Source organism: Phocoena sinus, chromosome X, assembly GCF_008692025.1.
Source record: "Phocoena sinus isolate mPhoSin1 chromosome X, mPhoSin1.pri, whole genome shotgun sequence".
In the NCBI taxonomy this organism is placed as follows: Eukaryota; Metazoa; Chordata; class Mammalia; order Artiodactyla; family Phocoenidae; genus Phocoena; species Phocoena sinus.
This window is the reverse complement of record NC_045784.1, coordinates 88,035,084-88,045,649: the sequence shown is the minus strand read 5'-3', so window position 1 is coordinate 88,045,649 and position 10,566 is coordinate 88,035,084. Positions and strand designations below refer to the sequence as shown.

The 10,566-nt window shown below is 47.3% G+C and overlaps 1 protein-coding gene across 1 annotated transcript; it reads left to right on the top strand.

Annotated features, from left to right (window-relative positions):
- The first annotated feature begins 2,023 nt into the window (after positions 1-2,023).
- On the top strand, positions 2,024-8,690 carry LOC116747655 (nuclear RNA export factor 3-like). Its single transcript, XM_032620109.1, has 17 exons — positions 2,024-2,090; positions 2,712-2,795; positions 2,903-3,007; positions 3,132-3,212; positions 3,318-3,387; positions 3,542-3,630; positions 4,025-4,134; positions 5,012-5,048; positions 5,413-5,481; positions 5,567-5,622; positions 5,766-5,873; positions 5,980-6,038; positions 6,147-6,262; positions 6,358-6,400; positions 7,007-7,079; positions 7,617-7,799; positions 8,500-8,690. Exons 1-16 carry the CDS (start codon positions 2,040-2,042, stop codon positions 7,786-7,788), a joined length of 1,323 nt encoding a protein of 440 aa, XP_032476000.1. The 5' UTR covers positions 2,024-2,039; the 3' UTR covers positions 7,789-7,799; positions 8,500-8,690.
- The last annotated feature ends 1,876 nt before the right edge of the window (positions 8,691-10,566 follow it).

Sequence of the window (10,566 nt, the reverse complement as noted above, 5' to 3'; positions counted from 1 at the left end):
TAGAATTTTATATTAATATCTCCTTATTGCATTGAACCTGTTATCACAAAGAAATCTCCTTCTTTCTCTAGTGATGCTTTTTTCTTTAAAGTGTACCTTTTCTTTTACTAATAGGGTTATACAAGCTTTCTGTAGGTTACTGTGGAAAAGGTATATACATTTTGCCATTTTTTTATTTTCAACTTTTCTAGATGATTAAAATTTGCATGTGTCTCTTTTCAGGAGCATTTGATGGAAGGTTTCTTGTCCAGTCTGATAATAGCTGTCTTTCTATTTGGAATACTAATCTGAAATTTTTAATGTAAAAGTAGATGTAATTTGGTTTATATATACTATCTTACTGTATGTTTATTTTTGCCCCTTCTCAGTTCTTTTGCCTTTCCTCTCCTTTGAAATGATTAACATTTTATAACTATTAAATTGTTACCTCATGTGGCTAGGTAAACATTCTTTTGCCATTCTTGTAGTGTTTACCCTTCAGATTACAATGTACATTTTTGCCCTTTCAGTCTAATGTTAGTTAATTAGTTCTTTAAAACTCCTCAGACAATTAGGGGACCTTGAGACACTTTGATTCCATATACCCTCCAAATTTATTGTCATGCATTTTCCTTCTCTATATATTTAAATCCCCAGAAGAAATTACTATCATTGTGTTATATAGTCAACACTCATTTAAATTTACCTACATATTCACAAATGTCATTAGACTTTCTTTCCTGTATCTACGTGCCTCCACCTGGGAGGATATTTCTTCTGCCCAAAGAAGAGCCTGTAACATTTCTTTGAGTTTGAGTCTTCTGGTCACATATTTTCCGAGTTTTTCTTACATGATGATGAAATGAATGCATATTTTAGGACTGTTTTTCCTTAAAGCATACTTTTTCTCCTATTACAATAATACTGTTACACTGAGTTGATATCTTGTTACTTTTGGAAACTTCTCAACCAATATCTCTTCAAATACCACTTCTCCACTGTTCCCTCCCGTTCTTTCTGGGACTCACATTAACCATGTGTTAGGTATGTTCACTGCATCTCCTTTAATTATCTCCCCCTCACTTTTGGTATTCTCCATGTTATGTCTCTCCAGGCTCCATTCTGGATCTTTTCATTGGACCTATCCTTCATATCTCTAATTCTTCCGTCAGGCAGGGAGGTCACCTTTGACCCTTGGAACATCACACCAGGGTAGATTTCAGGGTAGGTTTTATTGTGTCCCAAGAGCCGAGCAGAGAAGAGAGAGTTAGAGATGAAAAGCCACTTGTCCCAGGTCACATAACCTGATCCAAGCAGAGCAGGGACTAACATCACAGACTAAACCCTGGGTCCAGACCCTTTCCTCTGTGCTTGTTTTCTTCTTGGCTGTGAATGCTGCCTACCTCTCATTTCCTGAGAAGCAGAAACACAATGAAGTTTCTAAGCCTTTTTTTAGCACTGTGATACATTTCTCTTTAGATTATAAAGCCAGTGATATTTCTTCATTAGCCATGAGAACTTTCCCAGGAATTTTTCTGGTACTGGGCCCATTGATGTGTTGTTCTTAATTTCAGAGAACATTGATCAAGTGAACAATTTACAAAGAAAAGCAAGATGCCGGGGTATTTACCGAAGGAGACACAACTACTGTTCTCAACAGGCCACTTCCCAGCAGCAGCAAGATAGAGGAATCACTAAGAAGTGATGCTCACGTGGGACACCCAAGCAAGATAGTAAGTGACGAGGCAGCATGGCTGACCAGTATGAACCAGTGAAAAACAAAAAACCTTGTAGTTAAATATGTCATTCTTCTCTCTAACCTGGAAGAAGTGAGGAATGATGGGATCAGGTTAACGGTTGAGCAGTCTTTATTGTAGCTCTGCTATCATTGGGGAAAATGTAGAGAAGACTTCCCAAAGACTATACGGACCACTTCTTCTCTACATTTTCCCCACAGTGCTCCCTATGCCATTCCATCCTGTCATCGGAGAGGCAATTTTCAGGAACAAGACGAAACCCATGTTAACAAGGAGACAGAGCAAAAGCCTCCAGAGAGAAGAATGGAGAGAAACAGGCAGGATGAGACCTTGGGGAGCTGGTTCAAGATCAGAGTGAGTGTGCTGGCTAAATGGACCTAACATGTAGAAGAAGATGACAGAGAGAGTCATGTTGGGCGCGTGTAGAGATGCTGGGAACTTTTCTCTCGTGGCAGTGGAGTTGGTAATCTGTCTTGTTATTACTAGGAGTTAACTTCCTAGATCATGTGAGGGCAGGTTCAGAGAAGCAATATAAAGGGAGCAGACTGACTGCAGGGAGCATGGGAGAGGCTGTCTAAAAGCAAAGGAGGAAACTACTGCCAAGGAGATGGAGCAACTCCACACCAGAAGACGCAGTTTGGCTCAAGCTGAGTGTGGGAGGAGGTTGAGTCTCTGGGGTCCTCGTCAGAGGGGCGGGCCAGGTCTGCCTTAGGTAAGATCTCTTAGAACTTTATAAAAGTAAGTACATGTGAAAGATATGAAGTCGATTATTTCAGGAAAAGTATTTAAATGGAAAGAAAGGGTATTTAGGAAGTCCATGTCTGGTGTAAAAGTTAGCGATAACAGATATTGTCCTATCTTAAGAAATTACCTAAGCCTGAAAAAGGTCCTAAAGCAAGACACAGCTGGGTCTTATCTTACCCTTGGATTCCATTGTATCACTTTTCTTTCCCCAATTATTTCTTTGGCTCCTAGATTCCCTTCGGTATTAAATATGATGAGAAGTGGCTGCTGAATTTGATTCAGAAGCAATGCAGTGTCCCCTTCACCCCAGTCGAAGTAAGAGAGGACATTGAGGCCGATGAGAGGAAACGGGGTAGATGGCAGGCCCAGATGAGAAATGGCTCTGGTCTCATATTATGCTTCTCTTGTCACTCTCCCTACAGTTTCACTATGAGAAAATGCAGGCCCAGTTCTTCGTTGAGAATGCCAACATTGCCTTCGCACTGAAGAATGTCAACGGCAAGATTTACAATGAGGCTAATGAAAGGGTATGTATCAAGGGCATGAGCAGGGCTAGCTGGGGGCAAGAGGGCAGGACAGGGGCATGGTCTTGCTTGATCCCAGGGCTCAGATTTCCTGGAGCTTACCCAGCCCCTCTTGTGTTCTCAACAGATATCTATCTTTGTTGATCCCTGTGATGCACCCCACTCTGTGCTGAAGGAGCTGAGGTCAGAAAAGGTGGAGCAGATAAAGGTAATGCAGACTCAACACAACCTGTGCACTCACAGCCAGACCCACCTATTGCCCCCGATCACCACCTCAGCCTCAGGCCCCTGAACCCCATCCCTAACTCTGCAGCTGCCCGTGAAGGAACAATATGATGCCTCCCAGCAATCTCTTGACATCCAGAGAGTCCGCTCTGACCCTGGTATGGCTACAGCAGTAATTGTAGAGCAGGTGAGGGCAGAGGGATCTGGCTGGAAAGGATACTCAGGAATGGTAACTCGGGGAGGGGTTGGTGCTGGAGCTGTACCAGTCAGGAGCCTCTCAGCCCCCGTTTCCCTCCTCCTGTCTTCCTGGAGACTTGATGACCCCTGATACTGGAATGGCACGAAACCCTAGAAATGACATGGCCACCTCCCTGCAGATCCATCCAGGGAATATGCCCAAGGTGAGGACCTTAGACCCGATGTTGGAGCAGGTGGTGATGGTGGGAGAGATTAGGTAGAAGAGGCAGATTTGTCTCAGGTATCCCCTGCTGGGGTCCTCACTCTAACTCTTTCCTCATCATAGCTTTTGGCCTTGGACCTGAGCAATAAGAAACCCTACCAGCTGCACAGCCTGTCCAACACTATGCCGAATGCTTCCAACACCAAGAACTTGAACCTCTCCAACACTGAGGTGAGGTGTGGTACCCAGATCCGTCTTTGAAGGGAAGGTGGGAAGGCTCATGTGGTGGTGACAGAGGAAGGGAAATGGATTTGTAGGAAAAGGAAGCGACTAGGGGTGCACGGCCATCCTGGCTCTGTTTCTCTGGCCCATGTGGTTCCTCCTCATAATCACAGGTGAAGTCTGCAGGGGAGATGGACAAGGGTGAGCGGCTGGAGCCAGAAGGGATGTGTGCAGACAGAAACCCCCTGTGCACCACCTTCCCTGATATGTCAACCAACATAAGGTCAGATGCATCCTCTGTCACCCGGTGGCAGCCTGAGCTACTCCCGAAAGTGCCCGTTTGCAAGGGGCAGCTGACGTGGACCTCAGGGAGGACTACAGGCCCTATGCTCTCCTCTCTGCATCACAAAGCTGCCAAAGTTTCAACCAGCACCCAGTGGGCCCCCAGCCCAACATGTGCATATTTTACATTCTTACGTGCTGTGTCTGAGCCATTCTGGGGCAGGTGAAGAGCTGCAAATGGGGCGCCATTTCCCCTTTCTCCTCTCTTCTTCCGTTACCCCCACCACGGGAGAGCTTCTTTCCCTTCCCTTTGTTTTCTCTCTCTCCCTTGTGTCTAGGCCCATATGTCTCTCTCATCTATCCCCTCGTACCTTCACTCCCTTTCTGTCTTCATCCCCCTCCATCTCCCTCCCTGAGCCCCACCTCACTCACCTCCCTGCCCCAGCACCCTGGGCCATCCAAGGGGGAAGTCCAGGTCTTGGTCCAGGTCTTGGCAGAGTGCTGGACCGCCAGTGAGGTAGCAGAGCCTCGGGCACACACCCCATTCCCTCTTCTCTCCACAGCCTTCAGTGGGGCCCTGGAGGAAGGAAGGGAGGGGAAGGAAGCCCTGAAGCATGGGTTTGAAATGCTGGTCCCAGTGGCACTGGAGAAGAGAGTCCAGGCAGTCTGCGGGGGAGCTACCCAGGGGAAGGAGAGGAAGGGAGGGAGGGAGGCGGGGAGGGAGGTAGGGCCTGCTCTCCCTCTGTGTCAGTCAATGGGGGACGTGTTCAGGGCCCTGGAAGCCTGGGACGCTGTGGTGTGTGTGTACTTGCTCCCATGAGGAGGAGGGTCACCTCCACAGTTTCACTGACTTTTCTGTTTTGTCTTGATTTTGGCAGCTCCATCCTGGAATTGTTCCCCAAGTTACTAACCTTGGTAAGTGTATTCCTTGTTCACTGACTCCTCTAACTGGCAGTGACAGCACCCACAAACTACTCTGAACCCCATTAGGTCTTGCCCCAGTTACAGTTTTGAAACTGACCCTTCAAAGTCCTGGGCGGAAGGGTATGGTACAGTCCCTGTGGGAACCTGACAAACGCTCTGGATCTTCTACAAGCACATTCTTCATAGGCTTTGGGGAATCCACGGTGATGATCCAAACTGTAGTCCTGCCCATGGAATTTCCAGGGCCCTTTCACCACTGACCTCTGACCCTCACCCTCTCTTGGGCCCATCCTTTTCCCTGATCATCCAGCACCACCTCCTGGCTGCACTGCTGACATCCTCTTCTCTTCCCCAGGATGACCAGGAGACATCCGCACTGGCTAAGTGTGGTATTGAAGCCTGCAAGCGCTTACCAACCTGCAAGGTGAGGACGGAGGATCAAGCCGGGTTTTAAGTGGTGCCTGAGAAGGGGGTGTCAGCCATGGTCCTGAGGACTGTTTTGATTCCAGGGAAGCTACTTTGGTTCTGATGAGCTGAAAAGCCTAGTCCTGCAATTCCTGAAGCAGTAAGTACCTCAGGGAAGCTGAGCAAGGGGGGAAGGGCTAGGACAGGTGAGGCCACCTAAGCACAGGTCTGCTCAGGGGAGTTTTCAAGTCTCATTTGAGGTCCAGACCACAGAGATAGACTGTCTTCATTGCTCCTCCTTAGGTACTACTTGATCCATGACTATGGAGACAGACAGGTTCTCGCGGGTGCTTATCACGAGGAGGCCTGCTTCTCCCTGACGATTCCCTTCCACCCCGAGGACCCAGCCCCGTGAGTATCACGGCACGGGCTGTGCTCCCGGGCCATGTGGCTCCCCAGCAGACACAGGCCAGCTGCTGCAAACACCCACCACCCACTGTTGCTCTCTGTCTCCTAGAAGCAGCTTGTGCGAGTATTTCAAGGACAGCAGGAATATGAAGAAGCTCAAGGACCCCCGTGAGTGTGTGATGGGAAGACTGGGTGGGAAAGGGTGGTGAAGGAGTCAATCATAGGGCCCAGGGCGTGGCAGCCCCTGACCTTCGCTCGCTTCCCCTCCCCTCACAGACCTGCGGGTCCAGCTGCTGAAGCACACAAAACGTGTCATTGTGCACACTCTCTGTGTGTTGCCCAAGACTCAGCATGACTTCAGCTCCTTCGTGGTGGACACGTGGTTCCAGACGGTGAGCGCCTGCTTCTTCCCTAGGGTGGGCCCAGGAAGCCGCAGGTGGGTGGGAGGTGGAGGTGGTGACTGGGCGCCTGGGCACTTCCCTTTCAGGAAACAATGCTCTGCTTCTCCGTCAGCGGGGTGTTCAAGGAAGGTGAGTGTGTGTAAACCCCCAGCGCAGATGCCCCACTGCTGCCTCCCCCTGGCCAGGCTCACACCCAGAACCACTCAGCTTCCCTGACCCCTTCTCTTCCCTTCACTTTCTTTCCCCTTCCGTTCCCTTCCCTCCCCTCCCCTCCCCTACTCCTCGCCTCCCCTTCCCCACTGTGTTCTCCTGCCCTCAGGCTTCCCACAGACAACCCCGGTCTGAGCTGTGTCCATGCCTGTCTGCCCTGCACACCCTGGGCATTGAGGGCACAGGCTGTGGATTTTGGTGGCTCTCATCCCAGATTCTTACTCTGAGAACTTGGGCCATTACTCAACCTCTCGGTTTCCTCATTTGCAAAATGGGGTAGTAGTATCCACCTCTTGGGCGGCTGTGAAAAATGCATCCTGTGAACTTGTGCAGTGGTCCTCAGGGGCCCTGTCACTGGGTGCAGACTACTCCTATAGTTGCCCTCCCCATTCCCGACATCCTGGACCCCGTGAACAACTGCCCTCTCAGCATGAGTGTCCAGTCACACCCTGACTGGGGACCGCCGTGTGAGCGTGTACAGCACACGCAGCTGTAAGGGGTATTGTAATTTGTTTGCTGTTGAAGTGGAAGGAAGTTCTCAGGGCTGTGTGCGTGCCTTCACCCGGACCTTCATCGCTACCCCTGCCGGCTACGCCAGGTGAGAGCCCTGTTGTGGGCGGGAATGCCCATCCCCGCCTGGGCTCAGCGGCGTGGGAATGTGGTGGCAAAGACCTTAGGTTTACTCAGTATTGTGGAAAGCCAGCAGGGGGATCCCAGGAGCAGTCTAGCCTAGTGGTTAAGAAGAACATGGGCCTGGAATCGGCCTATGCGTTCACTCCTTGACCCAGCACTCACTCGCTGTGTGACCTTGGTCAAGTCACATGACCTCTGTGTGACTCAGTGTCTTCTTCTGAGAATGGGGATCACACTGCCCACCCCTTGCACTGTGGTAAAGGGTAAACACGAAATTGCCCCTGGGTTGGGGATAAACCTATAAATCAAGAGAAGGTGGTAGACAGTCTTTCCAAAGGTGGGTTCTGCGGGGAGGGGCAGAGGTACCAGTCAAGGAACCTGGGAGACAGACACAGGAGGGACGTGGAAGGAATCTGGTTGCTGAGTGCCAGTGGGAGCAGAGTCAGTGTTGGGGGTGTGGGTGTGCATCCATCAGTTGTCTGAGGGCCCATTTTTCCTTCAGTCTGTGCATATTGAATGACGAGCTGTTTGTGAGGGATGCCGACCCCAGTGAGACCCAGAGTGTGTTCTTCATCCCACTGTCTGCACCCACCTCCAGCTCCATGCACCCTCTCTCCCAGCAGCAGCAGGACATCATGCAGGCATCCTCCACCCCATCTGAGATGAACCGCTAGTGGTCTCAGAAGTGAGTGCTGGGGTTGCATGGGGATAGGAGGGAGCTGGGAGGAGTAGAGGGGTGATTAATGGGAATTTTCAGGTAGCTATTTTAAATCTATTTTTCCTTACAAACGTTTACTTGTGAGAAATACCCTAATTTCATACTAATACATTTCCATGTATTGTAAAATACAGGTATCCTATCTTATATACTGTTTTGAAACTTCTTTTATTATTAGTGCCAGCATAGTTTCTTCTCAGTATATGTGAAGCTACATTATTCTTTCTAAGATCAATATATTAAACAATTGAATTCCAGGAAGCCATAAGCTGTTATTGATAGGCATTTAGCTTTTCGCCTCTTTTTCAGCATTACATGCAGTGGCATCTGCTCATTCTGGTACATACATGTTGGTAAACTTGAAGGCTTGCTCTTGTAGCATAGATGTAGCAGTGAAGTTGTGTGGTCAAGTGTCTCCAGTTTGGTCCTAAGGGAGGTCATCTATCCTCCCCCACTAGAGGTGCTTTCAGTACAATGACTAGACTATACCAGAGCTAAAAATTTCTTTACTCTTCAAAAAGTGAATTCTGAGAATTCAGAGATAAGAAGAAATAGACCTCTAGGGTTTCAGGAAGGTGAAGGTGGACAGAAGTCAGGTGCCCTGGGGTTGACACTCACGGCTGCTGGCTCTGCTGACATCCCAATTCTTTCTCTTTACTTTCTTCAGTCCAAGGGCAAAATTCCAGATGTGACCCTCATCCACTGACCTGGGATCTTGAGAACAAATATCTGCAAAGGAGCCTTTAGATGTCAGTTTCATCCTCATCATATTTGTCACCTCTCTTCTCTTAACTGAAGCCATATCCATGACTAAGCTTGCAGTCCAGCTAATCAGGAAGCCAAAGTTTACCGTGTAGGCCTGCCCATTGGTTTTTATTTTTCCAACGCATGATCCTTGTTCATCTTTATATTAAAGAGTAACATTGCACATTGTATGCTGTGTGTCTTGTATTGCTTTTCCCCTGACCCAACCATGAGTTAGTGGGGCCAGGACCAAAAGGTCCCATCTCCCACATCATCCCTGGCAGTCTCTAGCATTTATATCCAACCTACACAGTGCTTGAAAATTATAGAGTAAGGACTCCATTCCTGGACAACACTAAAATCCACGCTTTTCCTCCCGATAACCTTCTCCCCACCACTTCAGTACTCACAAGTTGTGACCGTTCTGATGTTCACTTCTAAAAACAAATATAAGGGATTTAGCAAGTAAAGTACCATATTTACTCCATTAATTATGGATTTCTTAATTATTTAACAGGTCTAAAACTGTGTTAACATATTTATTAGTTTCTTAGGTTCTGTACCTAAGACTATTTTCCCCACAACTCCAGTGTTGTTTTTTTTAACTTTTATATTTTGAAATAATTATTGATTTACCAAAAGTTGCAAAAAATTGTGTTGAGAGGTCATGTATACCCATCACTCACCTTCTCCTAATGATAACACCTTGTATTACTTTAGTACAGTATCGAAACTTAGAAATGGACATTGGTAGAATTCACTGAGCTTACCACAATTTCGCCATTTTACATGCACTCATTTGTGTGTTAGAACACTTGTGTATAATACTTATATATTTAATAATTCCATGCACTTTTACCAGCAGTGTAGGTGTTCTATCACCACAAAGAAGATCAAAAACTGTTTCATCACCACACGTTTCCCTCATGTTAGCCTTTATAGCCACACCCACCTTCTTCCTGATCCCACATCCCTAAACTCTGTCAAACACTATTATAACTTCCTAAATGTCATAGAAATGGAATCATATAGTACACTACCTTTAGGAATGGATTTCTTTCACTCAGCATAATTCTCCTGAGATCCATCCAAGTTGTAAAGTGTGTCTATCGTCTGTTCCTTTTTATTGCTGAATAGGATTCCACGGTGTGAATGTACCACAGTTTGCTTACCCATTCCCCCGTTGAAAGACATCTGGGCTATTTCCACTTTTTAACTATTGTGAGTAAAACTGTGATGAACTTCATGTAAAGGTTTTTGTGTAAACATAAATTTTCATTTCTCTGGGTAAATTGCCCAGAGTGCAACTGCTGTATCATTTGGTAATCGCATGTTTCGTTTTGAAAAACCTGCCAAATTGTTTTCCAGACGGCCTGTACCACTTTGCATTCCCTTTGGCAATGTGTGAGTGACTCAGTTTATCCAGTGTTGCCTGCATTTGGTTTTGTCACTCTTTTTTCAGCCATTCTGATAGGTGGGTTTAACATTTCATTGTGCCTTTAATTTGCATTTGCATGATGGCTAAAGATGTTGAATAGCTTTTCCTAAGCCCATTTGCCCTCTGTTCATGTCTTTCATCCATTTTATAATTGGATTAAGAGGCAAGAAGTTACCTCTAGAGAGCTGCCCTGGCTCTGGCTAACAGGCAGAGTAAGAGAATGTGAGGCCCCTCGAGACTCACTTTTCTTGACAGGGAGGGCAGAAGTGGGGCTGAAGCTATTAAATGTTCCTCAAATTAGGACTGAACTTGGATATGGAACAGGATTAAGAGGTGGGGGCATCTCTGGGTCCATCTGTGGAGATCTGGATAGGGCAGAAAAAGACGGGGGATATGGGGTAGAGGAAACACAGTGGAAGGAGGGAGATACGGGGGGATGCCTTCTAAACGATGCTAGATTCATCACTCTCAGCCTGCTCAATGGAGTGCAAGAAACTATTCTCCTAGACGTGTGGTTTTCAACTCTGGATATCCATTAGGATCCCCTCGAAT